Source organism: Ursus arctos, unplaced genomic scaffold, assembly GCF_023065955.2.
Source record: "Ursus arctos isolate Adak ecotype North America unplaced genomic scaffold, UrsArc2.0 scaffold_16, whole genome shotgun sequence".
In the NCBI taxonomy this organism is placed as follows: domain Eukaryota; kingdom Metazoa; phylum Chordata; class Mammalia; order Carnivora; family Ursidae; genus Ursus; species Ursus arctos.
The window spans coordinates 16,246,754-16,264,664 of NW_026622830.1; the positions used below are offsets into that span (position 1 = coordinate 16,246,754).

A 17,911-nucleotide genomic window follows, 5' to 3' on the forward strand; every position below is an offset into this window, starting at 1 on the left:
CCAAGAACAGACTTAACTGTGGTTTACCTATCCCCTTGTCAGGTTCCTATACCTCTCAGGATCACTCACCTTTTCCCAGGGTAATGTGACCGCAGGACTTAAACAATAACAAACTAAAGAGATCTCTGATGTGCTGCTTTTATGAATTAGGACAAAAGTGTGACGCTTCTAATTAGAATAAAGCTGGACTGGTTCTGGCTCTCCTACTCCCAGAGCCAGCATTCCTACATTACAAAGAACAGGAAGAACTAGTAGGAAATCAAATTACCATTCTCTGAATGCAGCAAGGACCATTACGAGAAGGGCATATGGGTATATTAAGTAGCATTTATTATAGCAATATTACAGAAAAGAAAATTAAAGAAGAAAAAATCACTCATAATTCCACCCACAATGTATCACTGTGCAGCCATCCCCAGCAGCCCGATATCAAGGATGGAGAGCTATTACAGCCCTTCTTACACTAGTCTATAATTCCTTTTTTGTTTCCCCTTCTCATGTGCATTTTTTAAAGTTATGATAGAAACGTAAGTTTTTATTAAAATATTCAAACCATACAGATGCGAAATTCTCTTGCTCTAACTCTGTCCCCACCAATACCACCTAAGGTAATTACTGCCATGTACGCCTACATATTTACATATGTATAAACAATCGGGATCAAACCAAAATAGTTCTATAAGTTGCTTTCATCATCTAACAAGGTATCATGGATATCTCACATCAAAGCTTATGCTCTATATCATTTTTTTAACAGATGTATGTATAATATTCCACTATATTTCATTAACCAATTCCTCTCCTGATGGGCCGTTAGACTACTGCCAATTTTTTGAATACTACAATTACTATCTCTATAGCTATATTTTCTTTGTTTCACATTTCTATAAGGATTTCTACAGGATAAATTGCTAGAAACAGAAATGCTGAATCAAAGCATCTGACCCTTCACAGGTCTGTTATTCCTACTGGACCAATCACTATGTCTTGCTAATTTGTGATTGCTCGGCACCTACCACAATGCAGGACACAGAAGAGAGATGCAGTGAAGGTGCTTTACATTGAACTGTTCATTTTTGCACACTCCTTCCTGGTCTTTGGGCACATACAGATGTTGCTCATATAGTTAGGATCCTCCTGACCATGCAATTTTCTATCTTGCCTTTCTTCACTTAGGATTCTCACTTAAGTTCTATCAGTGTCACCCCCACTCCCTGGACTTTGGGAAACCTTTTTTATAATGACATGTTTTCTCATCAGATGAATCGAAGTCATCTGTGTACCTTCCTTATCTCCTTGATTAGATTCCCAGGAGTGGGGTCACTGCCTCAAAATGGATGGTTAATTTTATGCCTCTGAGCACATGTGTGCAGGCCCGTTTGCTCTGGAGGCAGGGCATGTCGTCAGAGTCAGGAGAACCACTCACCATGCAGTTGTGTGGCCTGGGGCCTCACCTCCTCATCCACATGTCAAGGCAGGCACACATAACACAAGGGATCCTCCAGGATCCCTTCCAGTTTGAAGTCTGTATAACTCTTTTGGCCCTGACTAAGGTTTCTTATTTAACTGCTCCTCTAACCAATGACCTAGATTTGCTAAGAGGCAGCCAGGGTCAGAATCCATCCTCTGGTTACTCAGTAGGTCAGAACTAAGGACCTACAGGGATTAAAGCTGAGACCTTGGCTTCTGCTTTGCACCATGTTCTAACTCATTGAACTAACTGGCCCAAGAGAAACGATCGACATCACTTCTATGAAACAAATGGAAACTGTCATTTTACTCTGCCGTTCATATTTTTTTCTCCCTGAACAAACTCTAGCTCTCTCTCACGGCAAATCTCAGAAGTTCACAATTAAGTAAAACTGATAAAAGAAAACAAACAAAAATTTGCCAAACTTACACTTGTTGGTAATCTGAGCAAGGCGGGCCTTCTCAGAAGAGAACGTCTCATCTAAGTCGAACAGCTCCAGTGGAGGAGGTGGTAACTCCCTGAAACTGGGAGGGAAAACCTAAAAGGAAATAAGGTCTTTCAAGAAAGAACATACACAAAGCCACAACTGGCAGTGCTAAGATGGAAGGGAAAGGAGAGGCCAACTCCCAGCTCTTCCCTGGGATGAACCACGCAAATGCTCATCACCTCCCCCCACCCTAACCCGTCAGACCGTGTCAAGGGAGACGACCAGCCCAAGGTAAACAACCAAGCAGAGCCGGCACTGAACTAGAACACCGCTAAACCGATCAAACTGACATACTAGTGCCCATGAACTTGTGCAAGCATGAAAGCTTGGGGCTGATGAGGCTTATTTGTGTTGAACATTTGACTGCACAACGTGTTTCTCATTTAACCATGAGTTCATTAGGGACAGAAATTGGGGAAGCAGATGTAGATTCAGGTAGAAAGTGCTAAACCTGGAGCCAGAATTTGCAGGTATGAGCCAGTGGTGTGCTGAGAAATGTTTCACTATCAGCTTTTAAGACAACAGAACATAGGCCTGCTCTGTAGCCTGTGTCATTTTCTGCAATGTAAATATCTCACCACAGCCAATTTCAAGCTACTAAAATGAAACCAAGTGGCTCATAACATTCCAGAGTGTGGTGGGATAGGACAGTTTTGAAGGTAAGGTGAGTTCCTGCCAGACTGGAATGTTGAAAGTAACCTATGCACCCATACCCCACCCCCACCTCCCCAGGGCTCTATGAATCCGTGCTATGAGCCACCTGTTGCCTGGAAAGCTGCAGCACAAAGCATTTCCTCCTTTTCACCCAGGATTTCTCCTATCATATATGCCCTCCAACTACACAAGATGGGAAATGCTTAACACCCACAAATGTCCACACCCTTGACTTCTCAGCTGGGAGCTACAGCCAATGGAAGGCCTTACGGAGTACTAATGGTTTGGTCTCTGCATGTTCAGAGCCAGAGAAATGTGACTTCGTGAGAACTACCATACACATAGGGTGTATATATATATATACACATGCCTGGGGGAAGGACCCATGTGATGGCCCAGTTGGCAAAGTAAAGATAAAGAGTAGGGTTCTGTAGCAGGATCCCCAACCACACCTACTCACCGCTGGCTGAAGGGCAGGCAGTGGTGTCTCAAACTGAGGCTGGATGAGCTGGAGAGGTTCATGTTTCACGTTTAGCTGTTCATGGGCCCTGTGTTAAGAAGAAGACCAAAAAGCAGAGATCAACGTGAGACATTGTGGCAAAGCGCATCTAACTGACCACACTGTGCTCTACTCCATCAAATCAGGCGGTTTGACACTTTAGTAGAAAAACACACAAAATGCACTGTTATAGGTAATGTAATGATCCTTTCATGAATCTTCTCTACTGTATCGTATGGTATTGACTGTATCAAGAGCTGAAAGGGAAAGTTCTTTTCACGTTTCATATCAGGCTTCTCCTAAACAGGCTTTTTATTTTTACCCAATGGACAGTGTGAATCTTATAACCCACTTTGTTTCCTTATTTTTATAACCAAGAGATAGGAGTCAAATCTAAAGTCTGCTTCTGGCAACTGTACAGATCTGTACAGTATATACTTCTTTCTTTCTTTCTTTCTTTCTTTCTTTCTTTCTTTCTTTTTAATTAATTAATTTATTTATTTTTAGTCATCTCGACACTGAACATGGGGCTGAAGCTCATGACCCTGAGATCAAGAGTCGCATGCTCTTCCAACTGAGCCAGCCGGGCGTCCCTATAATATGCACTCCTGTGTGCTCATTCCCTCAGCAAGTATTTACTGAATATGTACCTGTACCAGGCAGTTTTATGCACCAGGAGAGCAGCAACTGTGAAAACAAGAGACCAAGGCAGCCCTTTATTGTGAGGAGAGACACACAATAAACAAAACCCCAGATGCCAGGTATCAATATGTATTGAGAAGAAAAACCAGGAGAGAGGGTAGAGACAGGGAGGAGGCATGGGGTAGAGAAGCCTCTCAGAGAAGACTTGAGTGAAGGGAGGAAGTCATGCACTTCCTTTCACAAGTATCCCAGGCAGAGGCAAGAGCAAGGAGAGCAGGAATAAGGGTGCAAGAGGTTTTCACAGGACCTTGGGGCGGCCAGAGTGGCTACAGCAGGGGGAGAGTGCTAGTGAGGAGTTCAGAGTCAAGTGTGACCCTACCCCTGTGTTTCTTTTGGTTGTGGCTTCCTCTCTGCCTCCATTCTCTCAAACGTTCCTCTTATCTTTTTGTACTGTACCTAATGTTGTAAGCTGGCTGAACTCCTCCAGGAATGAGGCAAATTAAAATACACTCACCTAATTTAAACTATATACACATTTGTGACCTTTTAAAATGAAGCTGAACAAGCAAATGCCAAAGGGTGTGGACAAAGTTCATGCCTGCTTCTATGGGTGGGTGATTTTAGAAAGGAAAGAGGTCTGTGACTGCAGAAAGGCACTCAGCTGAGCTTATTGCCATCACCTCCTCCACTATTCCCAGGTGTCTGGGGAGAAGCGTTCCTGGCAATGCGGAAGATCCCTATGGAGAGAACAGAGTACCTGTTGCATGCCACATATTGTGCCTGACCCTGTGCTAGGCACCTAAAACTTAGTTCACTTAATGCTCAAAACAACCCTGGACAGTGGGTATAATCTTTTACAGAAAAGGAAGCAGATGTATAGAGATGAAATAGCTTTCCAAGGACACATGGTTAAGAAAGGACAAAGGCACGATTAGAACTCTCAGCTGGCTAATCCCTGCCAACCAAAGGCCCCAGGACTCAGTCTATACTGAAGGCAGAATGTCATTAGGGGCAGTATCTAAGCTAAAGGTCCCACCACGGGCACACGAAGAATCCTGCTGCCAAGCCCTGGCCTCTGCCATCCCAGCCATGATTTTCTGCTTTCTGTCTCCAGATGGATCCCTGTGTGAATAATAAAACAAATCCCACTGCCTCAACCCCTTCTTGCTCAGTTCATCACCTACCCAAATCTTCCTCCTCCTATTAGCCAACAGTGAGCTCATACTTGATGGGGGTGGGGGATGGGTGGAGAAACTAATCTTAAAACCAAGAAAACCTAATTCAGAAAGCTATTTCCAGGACACTCTGCCATGACCTCCGGCACTGCGTTTTTATCACTCCCTATCTCAGCCCCCAACCCATCAGCCCATGATCTCAGAAAGCAGGGACTCCACGCTCTCTGTCTCTACACCTCACTCCCACAGGGATCGATAAATACCAGATGGACAAATGAAGTTACTTCAGAGAACATTCTACAGACAACATAAATATTTAAAGACTAATCGAATTTTTACTCAGAAAAAAAGACACTGCATTCAAAAGATGTTACTAGCAAATACAAATAGCTAGGACCACCATATAGAATGGCCCATAACTACGTCCTTTGCTATGGTATGAACGACAAATACAATGAAAGGAGCCATCCAAGCCCCCAAATATCTACTACACTTGACTCTGCTGGCACTGAAATAACACATGATCCCAATCAACCCTGCATTCAGCGCTGAGGCTCAGTCACAACAGCCTGATCGAAACCACATCAGGAGAGAAGCAGGCCGAAACTAGAGGCAGAAGCTGGGAAGACTATACCTGGCTAGCGGAGCAGCTGAGGGGACTTTTCTGAGAAAAGCGCAGACAGCGGAGGAGGAGGAGCCCGGTCCATCTCCAGACCACCCTGCTTCCCTGTCCTTTTGCCTCCCTTGGCTTCCGGGGACACTGCTGCCGTTCCACTTCCCTAGCCCTCTCGCTGCTTTTCCCCAGCTTGTCACAGGCCTGCCTCCTCTCCAGCCTCAAAAGCCAGGGCAGCTGTGAAGCCCTGTCTCTAGCCCAATCCCCACTCTGGTGCTGTCCCGGAGGGTCTCCAGCCCCTCCCCCCACTTCTCTAATCACCTTATCTAGGCCTCTTCATCATCTACACTGGTGGTTCCGCCTGCACTCTTCCCGGGACAACCTCTCAGCCACATCAGATGGAGGCAGAGCAGAACTCATTTCTCTCTCCTCTCCTCACATCCTGAGCACCAGTCAGCAGCACCGCCAGGCACCCGGATCCCCCAGGGAGAAACCCCTGTCTCTGATCTCGCCATCATAGCTTTCCATGCATGGCCCGTGGCTCCTGACTCTTTCTTACCAAACATCTCTTAAAACCACAGCGACTGCTCCCACTAGTCCTGCCTCGCAACCCTCCAATCTGCTGTTAACAGTCTCCTAGCCGGTTTCTTCACTTCTACTTTTTCTGTTTCCCATTTAATTATACAAACCGCTGCAAGGCATCATTTTGTCTGGTTTCAGAAAACAGAGATTCAATCAAGTCCTTCTTCCGGAAGTCTTTACTAGCATCCCATACACAAATCCGGCCTTTGCCCCGAGCCTCAGGCTGTCTGCCTTGGCTTCTGATTTCGGTAATGCTCAAGCCTGTCTCCTCAAGTGCCGGCTGGGGAACACAGAACAGACTGCTGCACTTCAGAGACCAAATTTTCAACTATTACTAAGTTGGCCTTGTTCGAAGTCAAGGCTACACGCAGTTCAAAGGGCAATTAGGAATAAACTTCCTTACCTGGACACACGTCCATGTGTGAACATGCAGGCTTTGCCCACAGAAGCTACCTCGTTGCCCAACTCTCTCTGAACATCCCCGCCAGCCCCCGAAGCCTCTTCACCCCTGACGGTGGAGCAGCCAGCATCGTGCCAAGCAGACACAAGGCCCCCCAAAAATGTTTGCTGAAATAATCAATGCCTAGCTAAAAGGGCCCCTCTTTCATAAAGCCTTCCCTGCTCACCCCAGTCAGAGTCAAATTCTCTCTCTTCATGATATGCCCATGGTCTCCAGGTTTATATTTCACATTTGGCATTAATACAATCACCTTGCCTCACAACCTGTGTCCGTCTCCTCCATAAAACCATTAACTTTGGACACAGTACAGGGGGAGCTCAGTTAGTATTTGGGGAACTTGAACATAAATACAGCAGTAGGAAGTTAGACACTCAGACTTTGGTTTATTCAGATGTAGACCCCATGTCAGGCCAAAGCTGCAGAAGAACATATGGTTTTGCTCATTTACGGAACATAAGAAATAGCAGGGAGATCAGTAGGAGAAAGAAGGGAAGAATGAAGGGGGGTAAACAGAAGGGGGGATGAACCACGAGAGACTATGGACTCTGGGAAACAGACTGAGGGCTTCAGAGGGGAGGGCGGTGGGGGGATGGGCTAGGCCGGTGACGGGTACTAAGGAGGGCACGTGTATTGCATGGAGCACTGGGTATTATACGCAAACAATGAATCATGGAACACGACATCAAAAACTAATGATGTACTGTATGGTGACTAACATAATAAAAAGTTTAAAAAACAAACAAACAAACAAAAAAAGATACTGAAGAATGTTGGCCTCAGTCCCTGTCCCTGTCATTAGGAATGGACGACAATGACGAGCCGGCAACAGAGCAGGCAATCAAACAGAGGAAAGCCCTGGTCTGAAAGGCATTCAGGCTCCCACCTTGGGAGAATACCTGAAACTCTCTAAACTGGTTTCCTCCGCTGGAAACCTGGCAGGTGATTCAGAGGACAAATGAAGTAAGACGTGAAGTAACAATGTGGGGTGCCTGCAGGGCGCCTTGCCTACCCAACTCAGTTGACTGGGGGTTCCTGGGGCATTGGACCCTCTGTGCTGAAACCAGGGAAGTCCCAGGCAAACCCAGAACACGTTGGTCACCCTAAATGCATGATATGGAGCCTAGAACACAACAGGCGACTAACAACTGCTGGCAGTTTTCTCTCCCTCGACCCCCACTGCAATTTTCCCGGCTGTCTCTGTCGGCCTCATCACAGACCTGAGAACATGTTTTTACATACCACACAGGCCATGACCCTAACTCCTGTCCCCAGGCTCATGTTTTCAAACCAAACACTCAGAATGGAGTGCAGGGCAGCTCCGAGAGCTACAGGTACTGACTTGATGACCTTGGGGAGGGAGGTGGTATCCAGCTGGTAAATGGACAGGTCGAAGAGGGTGGTAAAGTCTCTTGGGTTCTCGTCGCCCTCCTGGAGACACACTCGAAGCCGCTCTGACAGGGTGGCTGTGTCGGGCAGCATCATGTAGTCGGAAATCTGAAAGCCACAAGAGGGTTCACACAGCACAGCGGGGTAAGAATTTCATCTGTCTAAACCTGCAATATTTCTACTCTCTTATCAAGAGATTTCACTGGTCCTGGTCACTGACAGCTAAACCTTAAATAAGCCACTTCATGTGGCAAGAGGAACAAAAGTCACTTGGCTAAACCCCAATGCTGGCTAAATCCAATTCTGTAATTCCTCATATGGTACTGAACACAGCTGGAGAAACTAGCACGCTGACTGGCCTCCTTTTAATTTCGTGATCACTGATATTGAGTGGTCAGCAATCAACTGTATTTCTTTAGTTCATTCACTTCCTTTTGTCCTAAGCAATACCTTCCTTTTGTCACTTCAGCCATCTAAAACACTTTTCCCTTTCTTTTTTTTTTTTTTTTTTAAGATTTTATTTATTTGTCAGAGATAGAGACAGCCAGCGAGAGAGGGAACACAAGCAGGGGGAGTGGGAGAGGAAGAAGCAGGCTCATAGCGGAGGAGCCTGACGTGGGGCTCGATCCCATAACGCCGGGATCACGCCCTGAGCCGAAGGCAGACGCTTTACCGCTGTGCCACCCAGGCGGCCCCAATTTTTCCTTTCTTTATTTTTGCTGCTGACCTTATTTTCTGTTTCAGTGAGAAAACAGAATCAATCGTAAAAGACGGTCCACAAGCTCCCACTACAGCTGCTGTCCACCCACCAGCATCTAGGCCACACACTCGGCTTCCTCTGCTGTTACACGTGTGAACCGCCTATGACCCTGGCACAGATGAACCTTGCACTCAGACACTAGATCCCAGCCCTTCTCACCTAGCCAAGGACATGCTTCCAGCACTGCTGAGAGCCCTTAATGATGACACATGCTGTGTGCTGATAACAGTATAAGACCAGGAAAACCTAAATGTCCACCAACAGGACACCGGTTAATATACTATAGTACAATGGAAAATACAGTTTTAAAACAAAACAAAACAAAACAAACAAAAATCAAAAGAAAGCTCTTTATGTATAAATAAGGAAACATCTCTTAAGATATACTGCTAATTTTAAAAACTAGGTGGTGGTGAATACAGTGTATAGTACCATTTATGTAAAACAAGGGGGAAGAAGATACACTCACACACTTATTTACTTATATATGTATAAAATATCTCTGGAAGAACATACAAGAAACAGCTAAGACTGTTGTCACTGGGGAGGGGAACAAAGCAGCTGGACAAAGGCAGGAGGGAAACTGTTCATTGTGCATGCTTTTAAATTCCAAACTGTGAATCTATTACCTACTCAAAAAGTACATTTAACTTTAAATAAATACATGCTGGCAACAAGAAGTTTATTCCTAATTGCCCTCTGAGGTCCCCTGCAACAATGTGTTCTACATTCTCCAGGGCCAGTTAGGAGGAGACACGCCTGAGCATTACAGAAATAAGCCCAAACAGGCTCACTTTTTTCTATATTCCAAGAGTCAAAAAACTCCCCTAATCTTCAAACTTTTTTTTTAGATAAGAAACAGGAAAGGAACATAAATAAATAACTGCTTTTCCCTGAAATATTTGTCCGTGTCAGAGGCTTCACCCCGCTAACAGGATGGGGATTGAAGGGTACTGGAGGTGCTGACCGTGTCAGGACACGCACCCAGATGCAGCAGGAAGATGGGTAAGGCTGGTTCGCATCTCTGCACAGAGCCCTGCTACACAGGCCTAGTTCAGGAACCCATCAAGCCCTTCAATGTCCAGACAGAAATATAAAAGGACTCCCAAGATCACTGGTTTTATAACTTCCTGGCAGATATGGAGGTTAAAACTTGTCATGGAAATCCTCTCAGCTTTTTACTGAGCTACCATTTTATTAAGTATCTTTGAAACCAAACTGCTGTTTGGGCTTGAAACCCATTCCAACATAAGATTTGATCCGAAATCATAGGAAGTTTGGATTTTCAGAATTTCTTACACTACAGTGTTACTGGGTCCAGAATTTTACTTTCCAAACCCCTACAACACAAAGGACACTTGCACCAGGTCTCCCGTGCAGAAGATACATGAAACCACGTGATTTTAGAGAAAGGCCGTGGCAACACCATCTTCCTCTGGTGCCCTATTGACAGACACTTCCCTTCCGAATCAGTCTGGGAATGCACAGTGAACAAGACAGCAGCAGAAAAGGCACAGGCTCTAGAATCAGCCTGAGATGGACACTAGGAATGGCTAGCCAGGTATCAATCTCGGCAGGGACCTTGAAGAACGCACTTACTTCCATTTCCTCGGCTAGAAAACAGGAATGACAGAAACTGAGTGAGAGCAAGTCGACCGCACAGACCAGGAGCAGATGCGCCATCTCAGTGCTGCTTCCCGGGCCCCCACACTCTAACTAGGACTGGCAGCTGACCAAGTCACAATCCACCCAAGAGTTGGGTCTTGTGAGGTCTGAAAAGTGAATTCCTGACTGTCCTCCAATTCTTTTATTTGGGGGGCTTATATCACTTTTTGGGAGGAATTAAAGCAAAATATCTATCCATTTCATGTTTCCATATGAGGGAAGATTTTAGACACAGGGCTCTTCTGTTTCCTAACCTAAGTCGGTCTTTGGGAGGCCACACCCTCAGCTGAGGGAGGAAGCAGGCAGTAGGCCACCATTTCTGACCATCTTCTCGCCCACTCCCTGCTACCTACCTACAGCCAGGAAATCATTTTCCTGACACTTCAGAGTTCAAGCAACAGAGAAGCGGGGTGGCTGGGTGACTCAATCAGTTGAGCATCTGACTCTTGATTTCAGCTCGGGTTGTGGTCTCGAGACTCGTGTGGGGCTTTGCACTCAGTGGGAATCTGCCTGGGACTCTCTCTCTCCCTCTGCCCCTCCCACCTGTGCGCATGCTCTCTCTCTCTAAAACGAATGAATAAATCTTTTAAAGAAAGAAAAGAGAAGCAATTATAGAACAAGCAGACTGAATCAGGAGAGCTGGGTTTGGGTCCCAACTCTGCAGTCACTTGCTATTTGGACATACTGCAATCTTTTTTTTTTTTTAAGATTTTATTTATTTATTTGACAGAGATAGAGACAGCCAGCGAGGGAACACAAGCAGGGGGAGTGGGAGAGGAAGAAGCAGGCTCATAGCGGAGGAGCCTGATGTGGGGCTCGATCCCAGAACGCCGGGATCACGCCCTGAGCCGAAGGCAGACGCTTAACCGCTGTGCCACCCAGGCACCCCTGGACATACTGCAATCTTAATTTCTCTTCCCTCACCTCTAAAATGAGAATAAGACCATCTCCTTCAAAAAGGCTGTTGTATTCAGAGAGGAGGGGGGTGGGGGAATGTGTTATACGCAACTAATGAATCATCGAACTTTACATCAGAAACCAGGGAATGTGTTATACGCAACTAATGAATCATCGAACTTTACATCAGAAACCAGGGATGTACTGTATGGTGACTAACATAATATAATAAAAAAACATTAAAATAAAAAAAATTAAAAAAAAAAAGGCTGTTGTAAAGATTACATAAGATGATTTATGTGAAGGTATATGATACATGGTGCCTATATATAATAAATACAAGAGTTTTAAAAAGTCTGATAGCTATACCACTTCCCACACCTTTTAATTTAATAAGTAAGTATACATCTATTAATTGAGGCCTCACAATCATCCTGTGAGACAGAGAGCACAGGTACTGGTATCCCCACTCCACAGATGAGAAAACCAGGATGATAAAAGGTCAGAAATAGGCTGCCTAAGGTCCAAGGGCCAGAGTGGAGCAGGACCTGGAAGGCAGGTTACAGGCCCTATTCCCACGCTGGTCTCACTCTCCATCGTCTGATAAATAGTATCCTAATGCCTTTAGGACGGTTGTTCCTAAAGACACCAAAATTATAGTTTAAAACTTAAATTCTGATGATCTTTGTTTATTCACAAATAATTATTTTTATATCCTTCATATTTCTTTTTTCTTTTTTTTTTTGAGATTTTATTTATTTATTTGACAAAGAGAGAGAGAGAGAGCACAAGCAGGGGGAGCTGCAGGCAGGGAGCTCAATGCAGGGCTCGATCCCAGGACTCTAGGATCATGACCTGAGCTGAAATCAGAGGCTTAGCCCACTGAGCCACCCAGGCGTCTGTATCCTTCATATTTCTGAAAGAAGTATTTCTCTACAGATAACAATTTTGAAAGTTTGGTGAGGGAGCATAAACATAGAGAGAGGTTCTCATCCCAATTCATTCTATAATTTCTTGATTTATTATTTTTTATAACATGGCCTTCATCGCCCCTAAAAGCATCACTTCTTTCCACCTCTCTTACAGATAAAGTAAGAGATACATATTCCTTTGATACTGTTGGAAGCGGTGCTGAGAGGCTGGACCCATTTTTTTCGACCTTGAACTTTTGTAATGATTCACAGGCCCTACCTCTGGATCTTCGGCATCAATCTGGTTTAGGTGGATGTCTCCCGTTGTGAGCCACTGGAAAACAACATCCTGGATTTAAGAATAAACACAGAATTAGACACTTGGTTATTTGAGAAAACCCAAGGCAGGACTAGAGAATTAAATCAATCAAGAAAAAATGATAAAGGGAAAGAGACTACATAGCAGTTTTCCAAAAAAGAGTAGCCACCCTTCTCTTGGTGAAATCATATGAAAACGTCAAAGTTTTCCTAACTCTAATGCCACTTCTACTATTGGAAATTGAGCATTTATCTTAGGGCACTTTCACTTTTAACCACAGGCCAAAATGTATTAAAACTTGCTCATGATCCCGAAACAACCCGTTTAAATGTGCTGATGACGGTCTGAACTTAAAGAGTAGACTTATAGATAGATGCCCCTGGAATGTGTCTAGAGACACTAGAATTTCATGTGGATTCTGCAGAAACAAGATCTTAATCAGTCTCTCAATACAATGACAGTCCTAAGGCTGAAGGAATTGTTTTATTAATGAAAAAGTTCAGTGGGACCTTCTTCCTCTGGCAACTGAGTCACCAGAATCACACCAATGTCCAGCTGGCACACACCATGTGTCACCCTTCACAAGACAGGTTTCCTCCCCACTACGCTGACAAGCAACTGCAGTGCCTTCATCTCATTCCCCACATCGACCAGCGCCCAGGCAGTCCTGTCATAACCCCTCCCGACACCACGTGCCGGCTGGCCGCTCTCCTCATTCCCACCTTCGCTACCTTCACTCAGGTCATCATCCCCTCCCGGCTGGCTGACTCTGCCAATCTCCCAACTGGCTCCAGGTTGCCTCCTACCTCTCGCTTTCCACGTGCCTGACAGAGGAGTCTTTCTGAAACATAGATCTGACTATGCCCAAGGCTGCCACACTCTACAAGGGCTCTCCATAGTTTCCTGCAGAAAGTTCAAGTTCCTGGGCTTTACACGTGAGGTACTGGTTGAGCCTGCTCCTGGCTTCCACCCCAACCTGGCATGCTTAAAAACATTCACCACATCCTTCTAAATTTACGTCTGTCTCTCACGCTCTCTCTCAATGTACTATAGATGTCTTCAAAGCAGGGACTGTACCTGACTCAACCTTGTATTCTTAGTGCCAGGCATTTAATGGGTTCTGAAGAGTTAGTTTTATTTTTTACTTTTTTATTTTTTTTAAGTTTGTTTTTTTTAGTAATCTCTACACCCAATGTGGGGCTCGAACTCACGACCCAAGATCAAGAGTCGCACGCTCTTCTGACTGAACCAGCCAGGTGTCCCTGAAGATCTGGTTTTAAATGAATCGATGACCTTAGCAGGATTTTTTTTTTAATGACATGAAAATCATACACATTATACATTAATGTGATGAAAAAGAAGAACCTACCATGATTTTGCTGTTTTCTTCTTTATCCAAATACTGGTCACTGAACATGTGACATGAGCCAAGCACTGCCAGCTTCCCACCTTGGTTCTGTCAACGATAAAAGTGGTGTTAGATACTCAGATCCCAAAACACACCACGTGCATCCTAGTCCCCAAAAACTTATCATCAGAATCATGAGAGGATTTTAATGACCTAGAAATATTAACCATGATAGCAACTATATTCCCACCTGCTTCTCATTTTAGACACTTCTATATCCTTCTATTTGACTTTAACAAAAAGCAATGTGAATTGGTTCTACAGCATTTTCCCAGTTAACTTATAAATGAAGGTTATAATTCTAAAGGAAAAAAAGAATCCAAAGGCAATCTGTAAAGATTTAAAGATATTTTATGACTATCAAAAGACAGTGTTTAAGATCCAAACAGAAAACTAATCCATGAGCATGAAAAATTCACAGAAGAGGGCACCTGGGTGGCTCAGTTAAGTGTCCAGCTCTTGATACCGGCTCAGGTCATGATCTCAGGGTTGTGAGATCAAGTCCTGTGTCAGGCTCCACGCTGGGCACGGAGCCTGCTTAAGATTCCCTCTCTCCCTGTCTCTCTGCTCCTTCCCCCCTTCTCTCTCTCTCAAAAAGGAAAAAAATATTCACAAAAGAAATAATTGGCTAATAAGAAAAAAATTTAATTAGTTATTTAAAAAATAAAAGTATTTTTGCCTATCAGATTAATAAATATGAAAAAGATGACTACAGTGTCAGATTTCAACGAAATAACTTCTTTCGCACTATGCTGAAACTGTCAACATATGCAACAAAGCCTACAAAACTCTATGGACAATTTTACAGTCATAATCACAGAAAGTCAGAAATAAATCCAAATGTTCAGCCACAGAAACAGTGGCTAAGGATAAGGGAACCTCCTCTAGCGGTGAAGTTGTATGTTACAAAGGGTTTTCAGTAACCTGGAAGAAGCCTTCTGTCATAACATGAGGTGCATTTTTTTTTTTTTTGCTTTAACATGAGGTTAAAAAAAAAAAGGATGCCATAAATTGTACACACACCCTCGCTTAAAGCCCGTGAGGCAAATAAATAAAAACGAGCTGCAAGAAAAAGTAAGGAGAAAATGACCAAAATGTCAGTTGTGTAGCGAGACTTTTTTTTTTTTCCTTTCATCTCTGTATTTTTCAGTTTTTCTACAATGAGCATAAATTACTTTGGTAAAGAAAAAAATAGTACAATGTTAAAACTACAAAATGAATTTGGTTTTTCTAACAACATCACATACAGGAAATAGGCACAGTTGTAACGGTACTAGGAAAGAATTACTCTCAAGCCAGAGATGTGAAGAGATACAAATACACAAATTCCATAAATAAAACAAGATTTGCAAAACAAACTGTGACTGCACCACATTAAAAGCAAATGGTTCATAGGAAAAATAACACTGACTATAACATAACTACTGAAAGCACATCAGTTACTGAGAACGGAAGTAAATTTGGTGGAATTCCACATGAAGAATGGGGAGTGCTGAATGAACTCTGCTGCGATTTGAACCCACATATGTAAGTAAATACAGGAAGAGGAAAGGACTTTCCTTCTCACTACTACCCACAGTTAGGTCTATATTTTTTCTTTAATATTCTTTTTTTTCCCTACCTCATTTATTTCAAATAGACTATAGTTAATCCTTTTATTCTGGACAGAGATTCTACCATTGCCTTCAGTTTCCTTTTCCAACTTTTGTCTCTAATTTGTTCCAATTAAATTAGAGTGTATCTACTTAAGGACTGATTTGCTCCTTCGATATTAATGAGTTTATGCTAGTAAACTAGAGACCTAGAAAGGATCATGACAAGCTCAAGAAGGCAATGGCCTTGGGCAAGGAGGCAGAACACACCCCTCAACCCCGTGCTAGCTTCGCCCTGCTTGGGGTTTCCGGGAGTATAGGAGTGCCCCCTCAGGCATCACTGGTTTATCTCACAAACATAAAAGTGACAGGTAAAAACCTCTCAAAGATGGTGTTTATAAGGCAGGACTAAAAGCTTGTTAGGAGGGGCGCCTGGGTGGCTCAGTCCATTAAATGGTCGAGCATCTGACTCCCAATTTCAGTTTAGGTTATGATCCCAGTGTCCTGGCATCAGCCCACGTCAGGCTCCCATGCTCAACAAGGAGTCTCCTTGAGAGTCTCTCTCTCCTTCTCCCTGTGTCCCCCCCCCCCCCGCTTGCACTACTCTCTCTCTAAATAAATACATAAAATCTTTTTAAACAAATGAGATAAAATCTTCTTAGGAAAAGAAAATAGGCTTTAAATAGCTAGGCAATGAGCAGATGATAATCTCAAGAGTTCTAGAAGAATCATCACAGTTAGCATAGAACTCTGTACTTAATAGATGTTTCATAAAAATCCACTGAGGAAGCTAAGTAAAATCTCTGTGTACAGAGATTAAAAATTTGGTTAAAAAATCAAAAATAATAGGGGTGCCTGGGTGGCTCAGTCAGCTAACTTTCCAATTCTTGATTTCAGCTCAGGTCATGATCTCAGCACTGTCAGATCAAGCCCCAGCCCACATCAGGCTCTATGCCGGGCATGGAGCCCACTTGAGATTCTTCCTCTCCCTCTCTAAATAAATAAACAGACAAATAAATAATCAAAATATTAATTACCAGAGGCCCCTTAACATAGTTGTTTCATTACTTTTGTGACTATAAACTGACAATTTATGGAAACTGATTATTTCCTCATCTTGAATCATTTAATACTTTAATTTTAAAACACTTATTTCCATTGTTTGGGAGAAACTACCTACCATAATAACTATTTTGTCCAAAATTCTTTCAAAAAAATAAAATCTTTCAAAAACAGCATTCAGGGGCGCCTGGGTGGCACAGCGGTTAAGCGTCTGCCTTCGGCTCAGGGCGTGATCCCGGCGTTATGGGATCGAGCCCCACGTCAGGCTCCTCCGCTATGAGCCTGCTTCTTCCTCTCCCACTCCCCCTGCTTGTGTTCCCTCTCTCGCTGGCTGTCTCTCTCTCTGTCGAATAAATAAAATAAAATAAAAAAAAATCTTAAAAAAAAAAAACAGCATTCAAAACATTCAAAAACATTTATTTACTTCCTAATAAAATGAAGTCAGACCCTTTAAATATGGGAGGGAAAAGTAAAAAAATCCCACAGAGAAAAATAGGATATGAGGAACTAGAGAAAAACTGGGAGGTCAGCTGGTGAATTCTAAGTCTTGGTAAACAAATAAAGGTGAATTCAGCAAAACACGAATTAAAAGGCAGTGGGTGGGGCACCTGGGTGGCTCACTCGGTTGAGTGTCCGACTCTTGATCTTAGGTCTGAATGTCAGGGTCATGAGCTCAAGTCCTGAGTTGAGCAGTAGATAAGTGGGGTCATGATGAGAGGGGCTATGTCCTCTGGGACCACGTGCTCCCACATTTTGTGGGGTCTCCAGGATAAGAACTGAGCAACTAGTCTTCTGATATATTGCCCTGGGACAATCTAAAATAATAGCGCAATTGTGTACATTTTGGCATAGTGTGTTAACTCACCCTTCCCTGGATGGATTCTCTTACGTTGAGCGTGAGAGCCTGTAGTCATAGACGGTTATAATACAGGTAGCCTCATGCTACCGTGGAATAGCTTTGGACTTAGAATGGTAAGAGATAGGTCTTGACTCCATCGATAACTGGACAATCTGCTATTTCCCCATAAATAAAGTGTAGTTAACTGAAATACTACCGCACAGGTGGCTGTTGTAAAGACCAGGGAGAAAACATATAAAACCCCTCTGGAAACAGTTTTTATTATTTCAATATTAAAAATAATGTATCCACCCACATCTAAGAAAGGCTGTACCTTCGAGTGATAGAAAGCCAGAATGGGTCTGTTAAGCGGGAAGCAGACAGAGCCTGTGGACAGAACAGCCACTGCTGGTTTCATGACACTCAACGTGGCACCAAAAGGATAAACAAAGGTAAGAGCCCTGTAAGAAATTAAAGAAACATTCAAATT

The 17,911-nt window shown here is 43.6% G+C and overlaps 1 protein-coding gene across 4 annotated transcripts in view; it reads right to left on the reverse strand.

Annotated features, from left to right (window-relative positions):
- The window catches only part of IFT52 (intraflagellar transport 52), a 34,817-nt gene that overhangs the window by 2,389 nt on the left and 14,517 nt on the right, over positions 1 to 17,911 (reverse strand). For all 4 annotated transcript variants that reach the window (XM_057312518.1, XM_026503527.4, XM_057312517.1 and 1 more), the window contains 6 exons: positions 17,756 to 17,882; positions 13,891 to 13,977; positions 12,483 to 12,551; positions 7,923 to 8,077; positions 3,073 to 3,160; positions 1,901 to 2,009 (listed from right to left, as the gene is read on the reverse strand). In XM_057312518.1, coding sequence (XP_057168501.1) covers positions 1,901 to 2,009; positions 3,073 to 3,160; positions 7,923 to 8,077; positions 12,483 to 12,551; positions 13,891 to 13,977; positions 17,756 to 17,882 — 635 coding nt within the window. The remainder of the gene's footprint in view (positions 1 to 1,900; positions 2,010 to 3,072; positions 3,161 to 7,922; positions 8,078 to 12,482; positions 12,552 to 13,890; positions 13,978 to 17,755; positions 17,883 to 17,911) is intronic.